A 24,525-nucleotide genomic window follows, 5' to 3' on the forward strand; every position below is an offset into this window, starting at 1 on the left:
AGAGGGGAGGAGGCAGAAGGTGTGTGTGGTTGCACAGCAGGCTCAGCAGCCATCACTTGACCTTCTAAAACACACGAAGCGGAGGGCGACCCTCTTCATTCACACAGGATGAAGCCTATCCCAGTGTTTCCACCCCCCGTAAGAACAAGGTCACATGAACACAGAATAAACCTCATTCACCCACTTTTATTGAGCAATATTTCATTGAGTGTGGGGATCTGGTCTGTACTAAGTGTTATACGGGGTAGACATGGTTGCAGATTTCATGGCTAGAGGCAAGTTTCTTTATGAAGATGAAAGGGGCAGAACCCAACGCTTTTTTAAAAAAATTATTATTCCATGCAGAAACAATGATTTATCCAGAACTTGTATCTAAGACTATAACAGAATGAGAATGGCTCTTCTCGGTTTAAGAGGAAGTCCCGCCACGACGACGGCTAACACACTGGAGAAAGGAAATACTCAGGGCACCAGCATGAAGTTTTTCACCAGATCTGTGGCCCCACCCAAGTAACCGTGTGGAGAGATGCCTCTGGTCATGTGACACAATTGGCATCACCTGGGCCGGCTCCGTCTCATGCTATTTAGGGGTGGGAGGCTGAGGCAGACCTGGAAGTATCTGGTGACCACCCTGTTCCCATTTCTGGGCACACTGACCACGTGAACATTCATAAGTGGTGCTGTCTCCATTTCCCCAGAAACCAGATACACCTGAATTAACTATACAAAATTCCTCTAGTTCATCTCCCTGTTGTGTGTGGCTTTTGTTGTTGTTGAGATACAGAATTTTAGGTGGGCAAATGCAGTCTGAATAGACTACTAAATATTTCACCTTGTGGCTTATCATGTAGAATCAGTTACTGTTATTATCCACAAAAATGGAAGGATTAGCGAGTGATAGCACCCACTGGGTGCTGGCAACTGCTTCTCCTCATTTTATAGCTTCAAGGAGTTAGCGAAACTTCAGGTGGGTGAAAAATTCATTTGGCAACTGTGGAAACAGATGAAAAACAATCCCTAAGGAGTCTCCCAACAGCCCTTTATAATGGAAATGACTTCCGTGAGACATACACTAACATGCCATCATGTCCTCTTCTGTTTGAATGGCTCATTTACAAAACATTAGTGTTACAGCAGCCTCGACAACTGCTAAAAGTTTTTATCCCACGTAAACTTTTTTTAAAGAGTTGAGACCTAATATTGAAGACAAACTTCCTAAGAAACACTGTGCTAGTTGTGGGGGTACAAAGCCAGAGCCTTCCCCCACTAAGATCCATATAAAGCCCCTGAGTGACAGATACACCCGGGCACAGGTGGGCATGGAGAATGCCAACCACTTCTCCAGAAAAAGCATCCAAGTGGTAGCAGAGTGGCTGTCCCAGGCCACGGGGTCAGGATCCCACCTTTGAACACGAAGGGCTGCCTGGTGCTGGCTCAGAGATGGCCAGCAGCTGGGACCAGGTGTGTCTGTAGCATGGAAACCGACAGCAGTGCCTGGGGCCCCAGCCCCGCCTGCCTCCTCGGTTCTCCTTAAGCCACCTGTCCTGAGAGAGCCTTTGAGGCAGGTTGGAGAAAAGAGGGAGACTGGTGAGACAGCACAGGGACACAGCCACAACTGTGATCTGAGACACAGGCCTTCCCGATGCCTTGGAAATATCCCAGGATTCAGGAGAGAAGATGGAACAGGACAGCCAGAAAGCACTCAAAGGAGCGCCATTCTATCTATAGCATTTATGCCGTTTCAAACAAACAGGCAGAATCTCTCCAACCCAGCACTGGGCACAGCCAGGGAAGCGGCCAGGTGAGTCCCAGCCTGCCTGGCCCCTGCTCCCGCTGTTCAGTTGTAGGAAAGGAAATCAATGAGCCGGGGAGGGATGTTTAACTTGGTGATCTTCTCCAGCCCGCGGACGCCAGTGGCCTTCCTCAGGCTCACCCTGCAGAGCTGTGACAGGGTCAGAGGTGTCTCTGGAAAAAAGGAACGAGGAAGGACATGAGGTCAGTTTCAGGAAAGAGCATAATGTCCTTCGACCAATTCCAAGATGGAATTGGAAAATCCTCCCTTTCCCCTAGAAATAGGATGTGCCTGGCATGTCTTCTCTGGAAGGTTGCCAGAAAGGGACCCAAGGAAGGAAGATCAGGAAATAGAATGGGGGTAATGTCCACTGGGATTTCATTTTTTGGGTTTGGGAGGTTTTTTGTTTTGTTTTTTTAAGCCACCGTATTATAGCTCAGCATGCAGATTTGTCAGCAAAGAACTAATCTGCAGCTAGTGGGCTCGTTTGTTAAACTTCCAGCCAAACAAGGCACAGGTAGAGGGTTTGGTGGCAGGGCAGGTGCTAGCAGTGAGCTCCTGCTGCTCCAGGCATGTGTCCAACTCTCACGGAGAGTGTCGCCAGCCCAGGGCACCCAGGAGGAACTGGTGCATCTGCATGAAACAGCCCCAGCAGACTAGTCTCAAGTGCATGTCCTAGTGGCAAAGCACAGGCACTCAGGGCTAAAGACCAAGCCCTCAGCAGAAGCTCAGGGGGAACTAGCAAGGCAGGGGCGCAGACAGAAAGCAGGAGGTGCTGGCTGCTTGGGGAAGGGATATTGCAGAGGGAAGCCACTCACTCTCGTAGTACTCGAAGCACTTGGCAGGGGCACTGCTGCTCCACGTGTAGTCGGACGGCTTCTTGCCCCGGTTGTCCCGGGCATAGATGTTGCCTCCAAACTCAATGAGCATCTCAATGAGGTCCACGTTCTTCACCTTGGCCGCGTGGTGAAGGGCCGTCTCGTGAAGTTTGGCTGCATTCACATTGGCCCCTGGAGGCCCAAAGCAGAGAACAAATGTCACCAAGGAGAGGATTTGGAGCCAAGAGAAAAAGTGGCTTGTAGTTCATTCAGCACAGTATGCAAAAGCAGTCCCCATCCAGCAAACAAAACCAAGACAGACTTCTCCTGGAGCTTTTTCAAAAGTTTTGCAAAATCTGAAAGCAGTGATTACTTTTATTTTCTTTTAGGAGAAGAGAGCTAAAAACAGGTAGCAAATGATAAAGAAATAGAACTGGAAATAGAACCAAAAAGAAGAAAAACAAAACAAAAAATGTCATCATGCTCTAACCACCAGTTCTAACACCCTATGCATTCTGCCCCAGAGGTCCTTAGATTTCTGGAAGCTCAGGCTGAGCCGCCCATGTGCACAGACACGTCCTACTTCTTCCTAGCTGCTCACAAGACAGAGGCTCTAAAAATACTGGTTGAATGCAAGAATGAATATTCCTTAAATATAAATATTTTTTTCACAAAAGGGGAGAACAAAGGGAAAACATAATGTACCCAGAATGACATGGAGCTCAGATAAGAGATGAAGTCTCCTAACTGTGAACTCAGCTCTGCCCTCCTCATCCTTCTCAGGATAATAGCAGACATTCAGAAAGATGCGAGAATTTGTAACTAAATATGGCATTTTTCAATGCATTATAAATAAATATTTTGATAAAAATACAATTTGTGTAAAATGCCATTCTTAGGACACGGCCGTCACTGATTCTGTGAGTATACAATGGGATCTCCCGGAGCCTCAAATTTTTCTTTGGAAGAAAATATCAACTTTGAAGTCTCCTCCTGAGTAGATAAAAAGGTTATAAGAGAAGCGAAAAAAGAGAAAAGTATTTCTAAGAAACCAAGCAAATAGCTGAGCAAGAATAAAATAATCCTCCCAAACAGATTCAAACCACAATCACAAAATATTATCAGAAGCAGGATTTTTAAAAAATCAGACCACCAGCATGCCACCAATTAACGGTGATTTTAGAGGGTCAGGCTTTTACAATTTTTAATGCCACTGCCCAAAAGACATTCAAAAAATCCTGCTCTCTGCCTTCTGATTAAAAATATTTTCAGTCCCCTAACAGAACGTAAGAACCATGTTCGTAACAGTGTTCACGTGAGATCCCGAGAATACAGCAGGCACTCCAACACGATAACACAAGCGACGAAAAGGTTGTTCCACTTCCAACAGCTGAAACTCAGCATTTGGGTCAGGGAAAAGGATCCCTCGATTAGAAAGAAGGCTGGATTACTTAATTATTTAATTTGGCAGAAATGGATTACAAAAATAATAATAAAAAGCAATCCATTACATAAAAGAAATATTTTCCCCACAATCCAAACACTCTCTCACATCAGGGGTCCTCTTCTAGTACTGTAGCAATAAATAATTGTTATAGTGTAGCAATAATAATGCAAATGTACATTCTAACACTAAACATGCACTTGTAATGAAAAATCAATTGTAAAGGCCACAGAATCTAACATCCAAATAGCTTTCTCTCATGTGATTAATGCTGGCAACATTCTTGCTGTTGGGAAGGAAAGTGACTGTCATTACTGTTGTTTAATAGTGGAGAAGGGGCAGAAGGGAACCAGAGCAGCTCTCTTAGGGTCAGAGAGAAAACCGGGGCTGGAAAGAGCTCTAGAAACCACCCTCCCTTCCATGCTGCTGGCAATGGCAGGTCCACAAACAAGGCCAGGGACAGTGACGCTCCCAAAGAGGTGGCCTTCTCAGAGTACTCAGTGAGATCTTTTAAAACATGTGCTTGGCATCGTTTGGGTGTAAAGAAAGGATGGTGAATAAGGAGGGAAGCTGGGCTCGTTGGCCGCCAATAGAAATGCCAGACCCGGCGTGCACAGACCAGGCAACTCGGATGGAGCATGGAAGTGCAGTGCTGCATGTAAGGAAGACAGAGCAAGATGCCATCTGTGTCCACTACAAATATATATGAGGGCACTTCAAAAAGTTCAGGGGAAGATCCCTATTATCTTTTAATTCTATTCTTCCATGAACTTTTTGAAGTGCCCTGGTATGCCTCGACTGATATGTGTAGCTCAAAAAACCACAAAGAGATAAAACACACACATTGCAGGTGGGACGGCGGCATGAACAGAGACAGAGGAAGAAAGGAAAGGAGAAAGCAGGGGGAAGGGAGGGGAAAGAAAGAGGCTTTGTGTGGAGCAGGATGGTGAACCTTGAACCAAGGGTGCCTTGAAATGAGAGTGAGAGAGAGACAGAGAGACACAGACAGACACTGGAATCCAGCAAAACAACCCACACCACCTTGGTGTTAAAAACTCTCAGCTTCACACTCCAGAGAAAAGGGGTCAACGTCAGCTCATTATCAAAATCCTGATTCCAAAGCGAAATAGGATTAAAGTGAACTAATTAATTAGAGTAAAACCGTGGCCAGCAGAGTGAAGAGACTAACGCACCTTAGCACACCAAGAGCCAGCACAATCCTGGAACAGGTGCACAAATGGCTCAGTACACGCTTTTTGTAACAATAAATGGAAAAACATCGTGCCAAGGACTGTGCCGAGAAGGTAGAAGCTGCAGTCCTTGGTTAGTTCCTTCTGAATGCTCCCGGCAGAGCTAAACATTTAGTGAGCAGGTTAAAAATTGCTTCACCATAATAACTGGACTTTCACCCGCCCCAGCCTTCCTCCTTGGCAGATATAATCTAGTTCCTTGACCTGGCCTCACTGCCAACAAGGAGAACCACCCCGCAGGTACAAGGTGGTTGCTCCGTAGCTCGGCTTCTCACACAGGGCCTGGGCCCTCTTCAAGTTACACGTGAAAGCACATGCGTATTTTTCTAGAGACATGTCCCTGACTTTACTTAGGTTTTCCAGGGGGTCTGTGAGCCGACCTCAAAAGCTCAGAATCACTACTTTTAAACCATCTAGGAGTTCATGGGGGCATGCTGCTGCTGCTCTCTACTTCCCTGTAGCTTCGATATTTCCCACAATGAAGAAATCGTTTCTAATGAAAAAAAAAAGAAAAAGAAAAAGATAATCCCTCGGATCTAACAAGGGATGTTAAACGTGACTATCTGAGTAGATTAGAAAATGTGTAGAGCTGACAGCTTGAGGGTAACAATGAGCATCATACTAACCCTGACATCACACCAGAGAGGCTTCCCCAAGAAAATTCTGTTCATCTTTAATTCCCTAGGTATATGGAAACTGTTGGAGAGCTACCAGGAATCCTGATTTAAGGCTATAATAATGGATGTTATGGTTGCCCCTGCTTCCTTTCCAATCTCCGCCCACGCCCCCATGCTGCCACCCTGTAATGTGGAGCAGGGGTGCTGGGGTGGGGTGAGCAGGGCCCACCTAATCACAGCTCCAGGTGTGAGCTCTGATTGGTTCAATCCCTCTCCCCCCACCACAGTAATTGGTTCAAATAACCCAGGCTTGAGCCAGTCAGAATTAGCAGAGTTGAGGTCAAAGGGATTGGTTAAGATTTAGACATGAGGCCCAGTTTGGGACAATGGGACATATGGGAGGTGTGCAGGAAAGGAAATTCTTCATTCTCCTGAAAAAGCTACCAGAAGCCTTAAAAAGCAAAGCATTTAGATTTTAAACCTGAATCTGCTGCAGCCATTTGACTGTTATCAGTGAAACCAGGCTTAGGGTAAAGCTAACGCTAAAGAAAGCAGAATTGCAAAATTCAAAGGAACTGAGGGCTTGGTGATACTATTGAGCCACTAGGTCAAACTGACCCTAAACCAGCTCTGCTTCTCCTCCTTTAAGTTACCTGAACCAAGAAATGCCTTTCACTGTTCCCCCCACTGGAACTGATTTCCTGTCACTTACTAAGGAGTCACAACTAATCCAGAAAGGATGCTTGCGTTAAAATGCTCAGTTGATCCTCTCCCTTACAGCCACACAAAAAGGAAATAAAGAAAAAAATGGATCTGATGTGTACTGAGCCCATAAAAGCCAGACAGGAATGGAAATGCCCTGTGTTGATAGAAACAGATCCATCATCAGATAAGCTATTCAGCTGGAAGAACTTATGGCTATTTCTAATGTGGATATTTTATCACTGTATTAAAAATAAAAAAAAAAATCCCAATAACTAACTTTACCCAAAATGAATCTTTTCCACTGAAAAGACCTAAAAGTGGTACATTAAAGTAAATAAGATTCTCTATAAAAAACTATATGTAACTTAAGCTCAAATGACAATCGTCTGGGGGGGGATTCATAATCTTCCTATTTCTGAACAGTTTTTTGGTTTTTTTTAATCCTACGCCACACCCATCATGGATGAACTGGCTTAGCTAAAATTTTACTTCAACAAAACATTTAACTTGGCTTCACAATAAAAAAAAAACCTTGCCAATATCCACTTTGGCTACATTTTAAAACTTCTGGTGTAGGCAGGTCCTGAACCTAATTCTCAGTTGGCTGGGGTTTTTTGGTCTTGGGGTTTTTCCACCTTGAGAATCTCTCTATCTTGAGCCTTTTTTGAACAGCTGACCATGGCCTGGATTCCAAATGCTCCACTCTCCTAAACGCTGCCAACTCCATTTCCCATATACCCCAGTCTCTCCCAGATTCAGACAGCAGCCTCATCAGGCAGATGTTGCGATAGTTGCCTATGTCCTCTAAAAATAATTATAGGCATGTGTAGCACACCAGGCACACACCAGGTACTGTGGAATCATTATCATGAATCCTCCCAATAGCTCTGAAAAATAACTTTTGTTCTTTGCAGTTTTAAGATATAGAAACTGAGGTATGAGGTCTAAGGTCTCAGCTGGCAAGTGGGAGAGCCAACTACAAACCCTGGTCTGTCTGACCTGAACTGGGCACAGTGCAAGAAAACCACCCATGCAGGTAAACACTGGTCGGGTGAATACCAGCTCAGGTAAACACCACACACCTGCATTGAGCAGCATTTTGACACAGTCCAGATGCTCCCGGGCACAGGCGACGTGCAGAGGGGTCCCAAAATGGCAATCGTGTGCTTCCAGATTGGCTCCCACGTCAATAAGAAGCCTCACACATTCAGAACTCCCTTAAAATAAATGGAAAAGGATGGAAAACAACCGTAAATATGTACATGGGAAATAACCAGCATGACAGAAACAGCAGCTGGAACAGGTTGACCCCATGTTTGGCTGCAGGGGAATGGAGGACCAGGCCTAGATCCCAACCTAAGGAGCAGTGGTGCGACCGCACGTGGCCCTGGGGATGCCAGGAGATGGTACTCCTTCTTCCAGAGGGGTGGTTCACAGCCAGCCTGACATTGGGAGAAAAGGGGCCTGGCCGCTGTCTTGCTGAGAGAACAAACGTTTGGGAACCACCTGACTCTCCTGACTGCACCCACCTCCGAGCTGTCTCCTGTTCTGTGTCCAGGAGCACCCAGTCATGGTCACGACCAGCGGCTGCCAGGGGCCCAGCCTCCTGCATGAATTTCCCTCGGACTTTCTTACCATGCAGCCACCTCCAGCTCTCAGAGGCAGCTGCCTCTTGGGCCACTTTCCAGCTCCTCTTCCTGTGTGTTTTATGCGGGTTTGGATAAGGGTTGGGGCCCTCTGCTCTCCTTTCCCGCACATTCCATCCCAGACTCCATCCTCTCTTGTTGGCAGTTGCCTCTCTCTTGGCAGTTGCTAGCTACCCAATTTGCAGCCCTGGCCCCGAAACCCAGCCCAGTCCCACACCCACAACCTCTGCTGGCCATGCTTCCCTGGGTGCCCTGACCACTACAAGCCCTCTCTTTCCCCTTCCTGGGGGCCCCACTCCCAGGGAACCCCTTTCAGCCAGTGGCATCACTCCCGGCTCACACCTGAGTTGTTCTTGCCCCTCATGTTTCTTCCTCCTACCAAGTCCTAAAACTTAAGTGAATCCATCCCAAACCACCATCCTACTCTGGGCCCTGGTGCTTGGCACTTAGATCATGGCAAGGGCCCCCAACTCCTCCCTCTGCTTCCAGGGTATGCTCCACCCCCCACCTACATCTCAGTGTGTGCCTGTCCAAGGACCTGGGCCAGGGCATGCTCTGACAGTCACTCCCAGAGGAGGGGGCTGGCCCTGGTGCCTCTAAGCAGGTGGAATTTCAACTGCCCTCAAAGAATGGGCAGATTTCAGATGGTGGGAAGATAAGTCAAAGGATTTTCCCAGCATGGGAGAGTTACTTGTCCAGTTTTCTGGATCGGAAGCTCCTCATGCAGGAGCAACAACACATAAGACTGGAAATCTGGGGCAAGACCAGCTTATGGAAGTTTTTATATGAGAGATTAAAAATCTGGGATGCTCTCCTGACTCCTGAAGAAAATCACTGCTCTGTTGCTCACCCCTGATTCCTGCCATTAGGTCACCTTTCAACACCTGCAGGACATGGATGGACACTAGGCCAGCCCCTCCAAAATTTTGTTTTCTTGCCATCTGACATCTGCTGTAACAATCCCTATGGCCTGCAGGTGTCAAAAGGTAAACTAGGGTTGAGAAACAGGGAATATGGCCCCACATGGCTCCATAAGAGGGCACACACCCCACTCCCCAGCAAAACACACCCAAGGAGAAATAGACACCATGCCAGCTAGTCAAAATATAGGCCACAATCCGCAAACTTTGCTCAAAAGAGTAGAATCCCAGCTCTTTGATCTGTCATTTAAAATTTTCCATGAGCCAGTCTTGCCCCAGACTCCTAGTCTTATCTGTTGTTTCTCCTATGTGGGAGCTTCCAATTCGGAAGACTGGACAAGTAACTCTCCCATGCTGGGAGAGGCCTTCAACTTACCTTCCCATCATCTGAAATCCACCCATTCTTTGAGGGCAATTGAAACCCACCTGCTCCGAGACCCAAGGACCAGCCCCCTCCTCTGGGAGTGACTGTCAGAGCACGCCCTGGCCCAGGTCGTCCGGACATGTTTGGGTCTTGCTGGTCTCCCATCTAGATCAGGATCATGGAAGACAAACTATGGCAATGACCCCGGGAGCCACTGTGGAGCTAGCTGAGATCCAAGATTCACATGGAGACTCAGCTCAGAAGAGAATCCTATCAGAGAACCAACTGCCCCAGCCCTGGATGAAGACTGTCCCTGGTGGAGGAAAAGCTTCAGATGTCCACAGCTGAGCAGCCCAGAGCTAGAAACAGATTCAGAACTCTCCTTTGCCAGCCCAGGGCTTCCATTCTGTCTACACTGCATTCTTCACAAGAAGGAGACTTCTCGAGTCCCCAGTAGGCCAGCCTATCTGCCTGCCCACTCACCACTCATGCAGGCTTCATGCAGGGGGGACGCTGTGTACAAGGGGGGATTGACTTTGGCCCCATAGGACAGCAGGAGCTTCACGCACTCAACACTGCCCGAGGCGCAGGCGTCACAGAGTGGGGTGCTGCCATCAATGTTGCGGGCATCCACCTCATGGGGAGGAAGAAACACGTGTCAGAGGGCAGCAGATACACACAACCTACTTTCTCATCCCGATGTGGATTCATCTCTGCAGACACACTTCTTAGAAGCACAGGTTTGCTAGCATGGGCTAAGGCACCAAGACAGGCAAGGAGATTCAAAGAGAAGGACATGGTTGGGGCAGCCTGGCAGCCTCCTAAGTACAGAAGTCATCCCAATGGGTTCTTTTCTCTCTGGGCAGGATAAGCTCAGCCTCACCCCCACCACCGCAAACACTAAGCACAGAATGGGAAAGGAGAGCCCTCAGCTGCTGCAAGCTGGTGGAGGCAGGGCATAAAAGGCTTTCAACTTGAGCCTCCGCTGGAAGGAGTGCCTGAGATGGCTCCCCATGCCTCCTCCAGGGTAAAAATCACAGGCAGGAAAACGGCCACTCCCCATTTGGCAAATTCTACTTGGACTTTGTCCAAATCCAGACACCATCTGGGTACACACTAAAGCTTGCTCCATCCCAAGCTTTTGGAAAGAGTAAACAACAGACCATCTTCACTTCTTCTCCACCCCTGGAACTCTGAGACCCCAGCCCTGCACTCCTCCTGAATCGTCCAGTGGTGCATGGGGCTGGCTCCTGCCAGCTTGAACCCAGCTCAGAGCCCACTGCTGAAGAGCTGGGAATTCTGCTGGCCGGAAACTGCTGGCAGCTTTAACACCAGCCATGGTGTGCGTGTTTACCCTAGGGAAGCAGTAAGTCAGACATTTGGTTTTGTTCCTTTTTTCCTGTATTTTTCCAGAGCTGGTTTTCCAGCATCCTACTTAGTCATCCTAGAGGCTGGACCCTGCTCTGTGAGCCCCAGCAGCAGCCCCAGCCCAGGTGGCCCTCCCTGAGAGCCCGTGTCCAGGATGGAGCTGGCCGGCTGGCACTGCCACTGCAGAGCAGGGCAGTCCACCACCACTGCGCTAGAACTGCCTTCTCTTCAGCCACTGTGATCTCCTCACAGCCAAGTCCACGATCACTTCCAGGCCCCCACCTCCTTGTCCCCACTGTGTGGCTGACACATGCCATCCCGTTCTCCCTCAGCCTCCAGCACACCCTCCTCCCACCTCTCTTTGCGCTCCTCCTCCAGGGTCTCTGCTATCCGTGTGTTTGCAGATCACAGAAAGCTAATCCCAAACCACTTCTTTTCCTCCCTCTGCACTTCTCCTGGGTCAGCCCACAGCTGACCACAGGTCCGGAGTCTGTCCCGAGGGCCACTCACCTGGGCCCCAGCTGCCAGCAGTAGCTGCACACACTGTGCCTGGCCCTGCAGACTGGCCGCATGCAGGGGCGTGATGGAGTCCACTGTGACCTGGTTGACACAGGCGCCACTCTCGATCAGCTGCTGCAGCTGCAGGCTCTCACCCCGCTGGGCTGCCTCATGCACGGGGGTCCGCTCCACCCAGAAACCTGGAAAAGAATGGGACCTCATGCTAAGACCCTGCCACTTCCACCTAGGGCAAATGAACATATGTAAGACACCAGGGCCCCTTGACGACACCCAAGGGACTCTACATGATCACATAATTGGTCCCAATGCCCCTATTAAAATCCTCAAGCAATCCCCACTGCCTGGAAGGTGGAGTCCAAACTCCTTGGAGGGCACATAAGGGTCCCTGTGATGTAGATCTTGCTACCTCTACCACCTCACCTCCCACCACTGTCCCCACCTCAACCCCACTCTGCAGGCACATGTGCAGCTCAACTCTGCCCCTACAGCTGCACACCTGTGCCTCTGCATATGTCTTTCTCTGCCTAAAATGCCCATCTTTGTCCCCCACCCCTACTGTCCACTTTGCGATCTCCTGTTTAAATGTTTACATCCCCCATGTGGACCCAGATGAAGCATCTCCTTCTCTGGGAAACAATTCTCCCACAATACACATTTATACACATTCACATTACAGAATTTACAGTGTCTCCCTCCTCCCCTGGGAGTGCCTTGAAAGTATGAACCATGTTTTAATTACTCAATGTTAATGGATCCCTCAAGATTTTCTATATACAAGATCATGTCATCTGCAAATAAAGAGAATTTTATTTCTCCGTTTCCAATCTGGATGCCTTTTATTTATTTTTCTTGCTGAATTGCTCTGCCTAGGACTTCTAGTACAGTGTTGTCCTCGAGGTCCTGCTTCGAGGTCCTGCTTTGGCTAAATCGCAGAAGTTTAGTGTCTGTTGTCTTCAATTTCATTCATTTCAAAGTGTAATTATTCACTTTTGTCTTCCCACCCAGTAATGTTCAACAAATGTTTGTTGATTAATGAATGAGCCACTACTCACTCCTATGCCAAAATGAAATAAAGTTCTCTGAGATCTTCCCTCTTTCTTACAGACAGCACGCCCATGCTTGTTCTCCCGCCCTGTCCCCTGCAGCTACAGGGCGAGCTGTGTGCTGACCTCCCACACCTCGCTGGAGGGTCTCAAGACTGAATGTACATCAGATTCAGCCGGAGGCTGGTGAAGCCACAAGCCGCTGGGCCCCACCCCAGAGTTTCGGAGTCCACAGGGTGCAGGCGGGGCCTGAGAATCTGCATGTCTAGGAAGAGTCCCAGGTGATGCTGCCACTGCCCGTCTGGGGACCACACTTTGCAAACCACTGCTTTAGACAGTATGTCTCCCTCTGAGGAAAGCCTTCTTGTCGCCTCGGTTCTGCCTCCTTATCTCACCTAACCCACCCCCCCAATACTAAATAACTTCTACTTGCCCCTTTCAAGACTCAAACACAAGGGTCGCTGTCTATGCTCCCACAACCTCCTTGGGCCTTACTGTGCCACGTGAACAGTCTGTCTGCCTGCTCTCGACATGCCTTGGAAATGGACTGTGTTAGAGACCCATGCATCCCACCCCTGATGCTGCATCTAGATCAGCACAGTGATCCTGTTTCCCGAAGATCCTCTGACCCAACTCTAGCTTGTGAGAAGCAAGGGAGAGCCTGCAAAAAGGTTTCAAAGCCTCAACACTCGCCTCACTCCCAAGGAGCTAAGAAGATAGTCTCGATATGAATTTGGACCAGCTGCAGCCATCTGGCCACCTGCCTGAAGACAGAACCAATAAAAACAGCAAAGCGAGGAGATGGAAAGTACCAGAGCCCGGAGGACAATGAGTCAGTGATCATACAGGGCCTGGAGCCAAGCCAACAGTGGGCCTCCTGTCTGGTAAGATGCGCGTGTCCTTACCATCCAAGCCAGACGCAGACAAAAGCACGCTAATAGTAGGAATTCCCCAGATGCCAAAACCATACCTGTTTTCTCAGCACCTATCTCTGACACAGCAGAATCTTCTAGACACTTTTTAAAATGTCTGGAGGACAACAGTGCTGGATTGATACCAACACATCCTCATTGTCAACTCCCCTACTTCAAGATGATGAGACTATACCACACACCTCTTCACATTAAAGTTTCCTCTTCCCACATCTCCCTAGAACTGCTGATCACCCAGCTCTTCCCCAGGTCTTACCAGGAGCACTTTTATAAACCATATCTGGGGTGGATTTCCTCTGCAGGTGGATGCCCTCATGGGTTACATGCTGATGACTGTCTGCTCTTAGAGATCACCTCATTTCTACCAGGCCCAGCCCCACCCCCAGCTCTACCATGGGCACTGAGAAGAGGGGGTAAGAGTTCTTACAGCCAGAACTGCTCAGATTCGAAACAGTTCAGCCTTTTGTTGGCTTGCCCAAGAACACAACTCCCCTGAGCATCAGTTTCTTCACCTGTAAATTGGGATAACAAGAGTTTCTATCCATAGGGGGATTATGAAAATTAAATGAATTAAAATAGGTAAAAGCACTTAGGATGGGGCCTGGCACCAAGTGAGTGCTCAATAAATGTCTATCTGCAGGACTTCTACCCCTCCAATTGAACCCACCTGTCCTGATCACTAGCGAAAGAGCCCATGGGACCCTATGAAATGGGGACCTGATCGTGGGGGTGGGAGATAAGAGGAGGCATGAAAGGCAGAGGAAGACTCCATCCCCACAAAGTATAAAAGCAAAGCTTTTGGAGCTTTCTACTTACCATCTCCAGAAGGGGACCCCCCACAGTAGTAATGAACAGTAGTCCAATGTGCTGTCTTGAGGGCAGTGACAACTAGCTATGTATCATTTTAGAGACCATCTGGGGGGAGCAAAACCCCAAGGACAGAACGAGAGGTTGTAATTTCAGAAAGCAGAGGAGCACAGGCTGAGGCCCGAGGTCTTGCAGCACACGTCGAAAGTGCTTCCCTGAGCCAGGGAAGGCCTGGCGCTGACCCAGGCTGGTGTGTGCAGCTCCCACAGGATCTACTCAACAGCACACCAGATGGGTTTAGCATCTTCCACTGACACATACAAAGATGAGCCAGGTATGAGACAGGCTGTTCACAGTCCGGGGCAAGGGGAATATGCAAATAATTCAAAACATGATAACTGCGATCGTGGAAGATCATTTCAAGTGATGAGCTCAGAAGCAAGATCCCCAGAGTACCCAGGGAGTGTCAGGGCAGAGGTGGCAGGGCTGCAGCTGAGACAGCTCAAACTCTGCTTACAGTCTCTGTCTTTCACACAGAGCCTGACACAGTCCCTGGCTTAGAGAAGCTGCTGTATCCACCTACTTGCTGAATGATTGAGTAAATGCATGGATGGATGGAAGAAATTACTAAAATGAATTATAAAGTCTGGACATACAATTTTTAAAAGAAAATCTTCTTTTATTTTTTATAGGACCAGTCTATAGAGGAAATGCAATTTACTGGTAACCGTATTTTCTAGTGAATAAACATCAGATGCTCTGGTCTCAGCCACAGCAATTAAGGGCAGAGATCAGAAGTAGCAGATGTGATAACAAAAGAAAAAAATAGAAATTTCTGCACATCAAAGGACACAGTCAACAGAGTGAAAAGACAATCTGTGGAACACAAGAAAATATAGCAGCATTTGCAAATCATCTATCTGAGAAGGGGCGAATGTCCAGAATATATTAAGAACTACAACTCAACAACAAAAAAACAAATAACCCAATTTAAAAATGGGCAAAGGATCTGAATAGACATTTCTACAAAGAAGACCTACAAATGGCCAAGAAGCATATGAAAAAGATGCTCACCATCACCAATCATTAGAGAAATGCAAATCAAAACCACGAGGTATCGCCTCACATCCGTTAGGATGGTCACTGTCCAAAAAACAAAATAAGTGCTGACAAAGATGTGGAGAAATTGGAACTCTTGTGCACTATTGGTGTGGGTATAATATGGGACAGCTGCTGTGGAAACTTGTATGGAGATTCCCCCCAAAATTGATGGTAAATTCCCCCAAAAAAGATGGTAAATTTTGTGTTATGTGTTCTTTACCATAATTAAAAATGAAAAATTATTTTTTTTAAAAAGGCAATCAAAAGACAGAGGAGAGCCTGGGATGTGGAGGAAACTGTCCTCGACAGGGGACAGCTTTACACTGGGGAAGGGATGGGCGCACCTCATTGCCTTTCCTGACACCTGACACTCCAAAACCACTGGACGGCCCTTCTAGGACTGCAGTGCAGGTGGTGATGGGGGGCGGGGGTCACTCTTTGCATAAAGACCAGCCGCCAGAGTCAGAGAGCCACAGTGCTGGAGCCCTACATTGGCAAGGTCAACACACTGTGAAGAGGTGGGGAGGGAGGCCTGTGGTCATGAACATTAAGTCTGTCCACGTAGAGAGAGCACAGGAGATGCTGCTGGTCAGTCAACTCATGGCCAGGCCTGACTGCAGGCTGCTTCCAGCCCCAGCTATGACAAGGTGCCCCCTCCCCAATCCCTGCACCATAACAGGTCTCCGGTCGCCCCTTCCTAATGCAGCAAAATCACAAGTGGGTCATGCGGGGCCTGCTCATAATTCTCCCTTCCCCAGAATGAAATTTGCATGCAAACTGCACAGCCGCCACAACATGGTCCCAGCGTTGTTAACCACCCTCTCCCACACTGCCACAAGCACACCCCTGCCTCCAGTAATACAGAACTCACATGGTCCAGAGGGTCACATGCTTCCATGCTCTCCTAGGTGCCATTTCTTCTCACCCACCTCCTTCCTGGCTGAGTGAGTAAATTCCCGCTCAGCCCTGCTCCTGCAGGAAGCCCCCCAGGTGTGCAGCCACCCAGCCATGCCCTTCCTAAGGCAGTCCATGCACACCTGCAGGACAGCGCCATGGCTGATGGACCTCTGGCTCCAGCACAGGCCTGACCCACAGATATCAGAATGAATAAACACTTCCCAAAGCATCTTGCCAGACTGAACACCCTATGCCTGAAGTTGGGTTCTGCCCTCTGCTCCACCAAACCACAACCACCTTCCAGCCCCTTACAGTTTACCCAGGCCCAGACAATAACTTGAGACCCACCAAGGTCACGATCCCCTGCTCTGGCCCTGCCAGCAGCTAGTGCATCAAATAGAAGAAGAATTTGTGTTGTAGCAAGAGCCAAGTCTGCAGCCCTAGAAAACAGAGCATTTGGGAATTGGGATCCAGTCCTGCTAGGCAGGTTCTGGCTCAAGGAGATACTTCCATGGTTCCCCATCCTACCTGCTGCTCACGAGCCCAAGCTTATGAATGGATAAGTAAAAGCCTTTACTTTGAAAACCACGGAGTGTCATGATCCAGTCATCTACATATCTACAGCCAGACAATCGCAGATGTCACCTCAAGAAGGAATGACCATGCTTGAGAACATTCTCGCCAGTCTTCTGCCCACAACGTGGGCTCGCTGATTCAGCCCAGATCCCAGGTATGGACACTCTGGGCTCCAAGAGTTCACCAGCTGGAACGCCTGACACTCTCACATCTGAGGCCTGCCCCAGAACACAGCCTAACCTTCAAAAGTTAAGATGCCCTAGCTGGGTACTTCAAGTGGCTCACATCAGCCCACCCTCAGAGCAAGCAGCAATCACCTAGGAATCACCTAGTCTCAGGAATCACCTAGGTCATGAGATTAAATCCTGTCTCTGTCACTTACAACATGCCCTGCCACCTGGGGCAACTTACCCTCCCAAGGCCTCAGTTTCCTCACTTGCAGATGGAGATATTCATGCTCACTCCACTGGGCGGCTGCGAAGACGGAGTGAAATAATGCCTGGATGTTATTTTGTACTGCCTGGCCAATTGTAAATGCTCACTAAGTGATGGATGCCCTATCAGGGGATCCTTACCATTGCTACCGCTATTTCTATGTGGCCTGTTTGGAGCTCCTGTGCCAGTTCCACTATCTCACCTTTGTTTCATACAAGCCCTACCTTAAACTACGGTTCCCGTAACTTGATCTTTGTCTAAGTCTCGGGTGAAGGACTGAATCCCTGACTACTTTATCTGCTCAGTTCCTGCATTCTTTTTTATTTTTAAAAAAATTTTTTAATTGTACATTTTTATGGGATACAGTTTGTTGTTTCAATACATGCACATATTGTGTAATGATCCAATCAGAATACTTAGCATATCTATCACCTAAATATCTACTACTTCTTTGTGGTTATAGCATTTAAGATCCTCTTTTCTGGCTACCTTGAAATACACTATACAATATTATAAGTTATAATCACCCTAGAGCACCAGAACTTAGTCTTCCTATTGAACTACAACTTTGTAATTTTGTATCCTTATACCAACCTCTCCCTCTCCCCTAATTCCTGCACTCTTAAAAAGAATGTTGTCCAGTGGTGTGGTGGGGCCAGCTTGACAGAGGCAGCTGCTAAACAGCCAGGAATTCTGCTGGCCTGAGACCACAGGCATCTTGAAACCAGCCATGGTGGGACTATTTACAGAAGGGAAGCAGTAAGTCAGACTTTTGGTTTTGTTCCTTTTCTCCTGTATTTGTCCAGAGCTGGTTTGCCAGCATCCCACTTAGTCATTCTAGCAGCAGCAGCCCCAGCCTAGGCCGCCCTCCCTGAGAGCCTGTGTCCAGGATGGAGCTGGCCGGCTGGCACTGCCACTGCAGAGCAGGGCACTCGTGGACCGTTCTCAAACTCTCCAGAGACCGTCCTCCACTCTGCTCCATCTGTGTCCACTCTGGTGAGCCTGACTCGACCCTGACCGTGACCGTGACTGTGCTACAAGCCACTCCTCTCCTAGCCCAGCCACCTGTGTGCGATCAGCAGCCCCACTCCAACAGAGTGTCTTCAAATGCTACCGAGGACACCTTCAAGACAAAGCTGACCCAGTATGCCGGCTTTGAATCAGGCTTAAATTTTGTTCAAAATACATCAGTAAGGGGAATCTGAGGTCCTGGCTACAGAAATGTTGTTTCTAAATTGAAAACAATCTGCAGGCTCTGGAATAAGCCCTTCCCCCCAAATATCCCTGCAGACATTCTTGAAATGATGAGGAATACCCATCGATAAGTGTGGTGCAAGTGAAGGGGGGAAGTGAGTGGGAGACATGCTGGGTGAACCACTGCGGAAGAACTACAAACTGGCCCTGGAAGTCATGGGGACAGTTTTCTGAAGGCTGCTCTCCACGGGCTCATTTTCAGCTCTGAGGGAAAAGTCAGGGGTCCTGAGTGACTTATCCCCCAGGGTCCCAGAAAGCTAAGATTTATGCATAGAGTAATAAGTATTAGATCTGGAAAGGACCTTAGGAATCCTTGACAATCAACACTCCCAGGAAAGGATGGAAAGTGCATGGTCCATTCATCTCTGCCACTCCCCAAACTGCACTATGACAGTAAAGGAATAGAGAAAGGACAGGAGGAGATAAACCCATAAAGACAAGGAGACCAGCCTCCCCCAGAGCCTGAGGGTGACAACACCTACCCTACAAGATCATTGTGATAACTAAAGACAATGTGCAAAACACGTCTGGCACAAAGTGCGTGCTTAATAAATGGTGTTTATCGTTGTCACCAATTTCTAATAGTGCAGTCTGAGTTGAAGTTTTAGTGTACTTGAAATTAGCAGTCACCTTGGTTCCCAAAGGATAATACAGATCTCTTTATTTTTATTTGTAGAAGCCCTTACTTAAAAGTTTGGGCAGAGCGTTTTGCTGCTTTTTGAGGTATATTTCAATCAGGTCTTTTTAAACATTTTAATTATAAATCCCCAAAATATGTTTTGTCACTAAACTTGAGGTCAAGTGTCATAGTGTATGGTTTTGAGAGGCATCTGATGAAATAATTAAATTAAATATAAAACATGTGCCTTCTTAGAGGGACAAAACAGTCAAAACTAGACAAGAGTGGGAAAAAGAAAGTAAAAGAGAAAAAGTAAAAGCAAAAGACAGAGAAAAGTGAAAATAGATCATCTTAGAAGTGAAAGAAACGGGGAGAGGAAGACAACCAGGAGTCAGGAAGAGCAGCTGCATAAATAACAGGTGTTTCCTTCCAAGGGCAGATCCTGCAAAAACTCACTTAATTAGACCCGTTAATCCTCCACTTTCCTCCCCTGACTCAGGAGCACCCCTACTCCTCACCACTCACCCAATTATCTGCTACCCCAGCTCCTTCCCTGGGCTCTGGTCCTCCCCAAGGTGCTTATTACCCAGGCAGGGGGTGGGGGTGGGGGCCCCTCCCTGGTTCCCAAGCCCCAGCCACAGAGTGAGCAGGAGCCTGGGCTTTGGCTCAGAAAGACCTGAGCACTCGTCCTACCTCTTCGCCTTCTCAGTTGAGGAACTTTAAGGACATTTATCATTTTAAATCATCTTAGCATCAGTTTGGCCCGTAAAAGTGCTCAGTGTTTGTAACTGACTATTATTTCCTTTTATACCTTCATTGGCCCTAAATAGGCTTTTCTGTTGTGTTTGTCAACAAGTCCTTTCTGAATTCCTGTTTTAGGGAACTTCCCACTCATCTGAGAAGGAAGGAGCCAGTGGGCAACCACAAGTACCTGAGGATCCAGTGCATCGAGAGATCTCGTTTAGGAAATGAAATCAACATTTACTAAGCGCCTCACATGAGGTAGACTCTCTAGGACGTTGTGTCCACTGTTTCTAAGTGATATCCCTTATCTACCCCTAGAAGACAGCCTGATTATTACCCTGTATTAGTCCGTTTTGTGTTGCTTATTAACAAAATACTTGGAACCGGGTAATTTATAAAGAAAATGACATTTATTGCTTACGGTTTCTGAGGCTGGGAAGTCCAAAGTCCATCTGGTGGTGGCAACAGTGACCCAGGGGTCTCACATTGCAAGATGATATAAGCAGAGAGAAAGACAGACTCTCCTCTTTTAAAACCCTCAGAACCATGCCCCCGACCACCATTTCCAATCCATTCACCACAGCATGGTCCCACAATCCAATCACCTCTTCAAGGCTCCACCTTTCAACCACCACAACAGGATTTCCCACCCTCCCCACCATCACAGTGGTGGCTAAGCCTCCAAGACATGAAACTTTGGGGCCACAATTCAAGCTTCAATGAGTTTGGGAGGGACATAATTCAATCCACTACATACCCTATTGGAGTAAAGAATGAAGGAGCTGGGGCCATTTCTAGTTCAACACAGAGGATCTCCTCTGCCCCCTCCCCAAAGGTCCCACTAAATTGAGGGTGGAGGTGTAAATCCACACACACAAGTGTAAAGACAACTGCTGTGGAGTGATTTCAAGAAAATCTGGGAAGCTGGAGAGCAGATTGGCAGGTGGTGACTAACCCAGCAGGATGAAGGCAGGCTTGGTGCCTGGGGTGGGGCTGTGGGGGCTAGCGAAGATCAGAGGAATCTGAGCTTTCAGAGCAGGAGGCACCAGTTACCCCAGCAGGGGACTCAAAACAGGAATTTGCAAATCTCCATAACGAACAGGAAGCCACTTCCCCAACCCCTCATCATCACCCACACATAGCTGGGTGACTACCCCAACAAAACACTGGAACTGACTCCCAAAGAGCCCAGCAGGGGCTGGGGTAGGATGGGCAGGTAGGATGGGCCCACACCCAAAGCTGCAGGAGCTGCAGGAGGGCCTGCATTCTGCACCTGCTCTTGGCTGCAGAAAGGGGATTGCAGAATTCCTTTGGGGGAAACAGACTTGCCCAAGAGAAAAGATGTACATATGCTGACATCGAAGATCCACAGAGAATGCCCAATGGAAAGGCAGGTCCTGCCCAAATACCTGAATGAAATCTACCAACTGACAACCTGCCACTGGACACATAGGGCTTCCAGACAACCTCTCCAATGCCTCTCTCTTGAATACGAATGGCAGCCAAGGTTTGTATTAGAAGAACAAGAAAGAAATCAAAACAAATAGAAAATAAGGAATTCTGAAGAAACTGGGTCAATGCAACACGTCTAAGAAACTATTATAGATACCTAAGAAAAGATGAGAAAAAATTCTGAAACAATATTAGGATGCCTAAAAAAAAAAAAAAGGAAAAGAAAAAGAAAGAAAATTTTAGGGAATAAGAAAGAGCTTTTGATGATAAAAATGTGATAGCAAAAATTAAAAACAAATGCAATAGAAGACCTGGAAAATGAAGTTCAGAAAATCTAGAGAGTAGAAAAAAAAAAGAAAAAGAGATTAAAAAAAAAAAATATATATATATATATATATACACACACACACATATATATATAAGAAAAGTAGTAAGAAATATAAAGGATTTATAAGGAAGTCAAAAATCCAATTTACAGGGATGTTAAAAAGGAAAAAGAGAAAAAAGAAAACTGTCAAAGAAATTACACTAAAAAGTCCCTGAATTGAACTAGACGAGTTTCTAGAGCAAAAGAGTCCAATGAGTAACCAGGTGATAAATACAAAAGACCCACACCAAGCCATATTATCTTCTAACTTCAGAACACTAAAGATAAAGAAAACCTCTAAAAAAGTTTCTAGAAAGGGGGGAAAAAATCACATTTAAAGAATCAGGAATCAGAATGGCATCCAAACTCTTAAAGCAATCCTGAAAACCAGAGGATGGAAGCAATGCTTCAAACTTGGGAGGGAAAATTATCTCCAACCTAGAATTCTTAACTGTCAATTAAGAGAGGAAATGCAATCAAGACATTTCGGGGTAATAAGGAAGACCTCAGACAATGTGCCTCCTCTTCACTTTTCCCCAGGAAATTCCTTTAAGGCAGGCTAAGGCTCTACCTGTGCAGATTGGAGCAGGAAGACGCAAGGCCACAGGGAGGCATGTCTCCAAAAACGAAACAAAAAGAGAAAGTAGGACCAATCAGTTAGCTGAGGTGCCTGAGCACACAGACAGCTCTGGCAGAGCATCTGGGGATAAATTAGGCATTGTGTATGGAGAAAACTAAATAAACAGGTAAACGAAAAGAATAGTTGGTTACCTCCAAGAAAAGCAAAAAGTTCTATAAGGAGAGAAAGGTAATCCTAGTATAGCAAGTGGCTCTGCTGCCATATTCACACAGTTGTAATAATATGAATGCTGAATACTGATTAAACACAAAATATAATCGTACTGGAGGACCCTGGAGTGAAATGTCTGAGGGAGCATAGGAGCACCTAGTGGTTGAAAGCTTCATCTCCCATGGAAGGACATCGATATAGAATGTAGAATTTGAAAGTCAAGAAATCACACTATCGGCACGTTATTTAGACAAATGGAGGTAGACCAGATGAAAAGCTAAGAGTTGAAAGCACTTGCCTTTGGGTACGGGAATCAGGGAAGGGTGAGTAGAGGCTGGAGAAAGCCAGAAATTTTTCATGATAAGTCTTGTGGTTCAATTAGATTTTTAAAATTATGTACACACAGTATTATATCCATAAAAAATTATATTTTAAAAATGAATAAGAAATCCTTTACAATCTCTCATTCAACCCATTTTGGAAAAAATGAAACAGAGCAAAAGACTCACCTAAGATCACACAGCTTGGAACCCCTGACTCTTTCCTCTACACCAGGCTGGTGCATCGTGTTTGTGTGGTGTGTCACAGTGCAAAGCTAAGTACCACTGACGGCCACTAGCTTTACTGGGGTCCTTGGATTCATGTTCCTACTAAACACATTAAATACACTCTAGCCCAAATGGGAACTAATTATTTCTGGCTTTGCCTCCCCAAGCCACTGAAGTAAAATTCTCAAAGTCTGACCACTCGCAAACATCTTCTAATGCATTTCACTGTTTTTTATTATACAGACAAGAAGCCCAGGTAATTACAAGTTTGCATCCTTGAAAAATTTCTCCCCGTTATGCTTCCCAGTGGGTTCTCAATGATCCTTGATACCGCTGCACAGGTGGATAGAGTTCATCAACCCCTGGCCCCCCAGTCCTGGCAGGTCACCATTTCTGAATTGCACAGGCTTCTATGGATGGAATGTAAGTAATGTAAGCATTAGAGCCCTCCTATAATTCAGTCCTCCAGAACCACCTCCTAGAGTGAAACTCCTAATAAAAAGGCCCTTTGATATCTGGCTTACTATGGGTATCTTTGATGAGGTCCAAAACTACCCAACCATGCAGAATTCTGCTTTATCTTGTAGCAGGATGCATCTGTCTGTGCTTGTGCTTAAAAATATACTGATTCAACCGCAGCCATGACAGAACAGGTGAACTCACTCTATTCTGCTTTCTGAGCATCTGTGAGCTGCAGCAGGTAGAAGGAGTCATTGTCCATTGCAGGTGGAATAAAATGCTGAGAAACCAACAGGCAGATCTCCGGGCAAAGACCTTAAAGTGTTTTCTCAGCTTTTGCCTATTACTTCCCCAGTCAGCTGAGCCTGGACTGTACATGGAATGGACAGCCAGATAATTAAAATCCTCCCATCATTCCTATGGATTCTGCTATTTAAAATAGCTGTTAGTCAGCATTATTCACGATAGCTAAACACAGAAGCAATCAATCCAAGTGTCTACTGATGGATGAATGGATAAGCAAAATGTGGCACGCCCATACTGGGGAAAATTATCCAGCCTCAAAAAGGAAGGAAATTCTGACACATGCTACAACATGGATGAACCTTGAGGACGTTATGCTCAGTGAAATAAGCCAGTCACAAAAGGACAACTAGTGTATGATTCCACTTATATGAGGCTCCCAGAGTAGTCAAATTCATAAAGACAGAAAGTAGAAGGGTGGGTGCCAGGGGCTGGGGGTGGGGGGAATGAGGAGTTACTGTTTAATGATATGGAGTTTCAGTTTTACAAGATGAAAGAGTTCTGGAGATAGATGGCGGTGATGATTGCACAACAGTGTGAATGTACTTAATGCCACTGATCTGCACACTTTAAAATGGTTAAGATGGTAAATTTTATATTATGTGTATTTAACCATAATTAAAAAATGGAAAATAAATAGCTGCTAGTGATTTGTGCATCTCAAAAAAATCTACATTTCAAACTGGCCCTGCTAATTCATTTGCTTAATACACTATCTCAGACTGCATTTTGGTGAAAATTAAATCTTTAGAAAA

General features: G+C 46.7%; 1 protein-coding gene across 1 annotated transcript in view; it reads right to left on the reverse strand.

Annotated features, from left to right (window-relative positions):
- Positions 1 to 166: 166 nt before the first annotated feature.
- The window catches only part of ASB13 (ankyrin repeat and SOCS box containing 13), a 28,982-nt gene continuing 4,623 nt past the window's right edge, over positions 167 to 24,525 (reverse strand). Inside the window, exons 2-6 of the mRNA XM_063099984.1 lie at positions 11,435 to 11,622; positions 10,040 to 10,190; positions 7,709 to 7,843; positions 2,611 to 2,802; positions 167 to 1,965 (exon numbers count right to left, since the gene is read on the reverse strand). Of these exons, the coding sequence (XP_062956054.1) occupies positions 1,838 to 1,965; positions 2,611 to 2,802; positions 7,709 to 7,843; positions 10,040 to 10,190; positions 11,435 to 11,622 (794 nt within the window). The 3' untranslated portion in view covers positions 167 to 1,837. The remainder of the gene's footprint in view (positions 1,966 to 2,610; positions 2,803 to 7,708; positions 7,844 to 10,039; positions 10,191 to 11,434; positions 11,623 to 24,525) is intronic.

The sequence above is a fragment of the Cynocephalus volans genome, chromosome 6 (assembly GCF_027409185.1).
Source record: "Cynocephalus volans isolate mCynVol1 chromosome 6, mCynVol1.pri, whole genome shotgun sequence".
Lineage (NCBI taxonomy): Eukaryota > Metazoa > Chordata > Mammalia > Dermoptera > Cynocephalidae > Cynocephalus > Cynocephalus volans.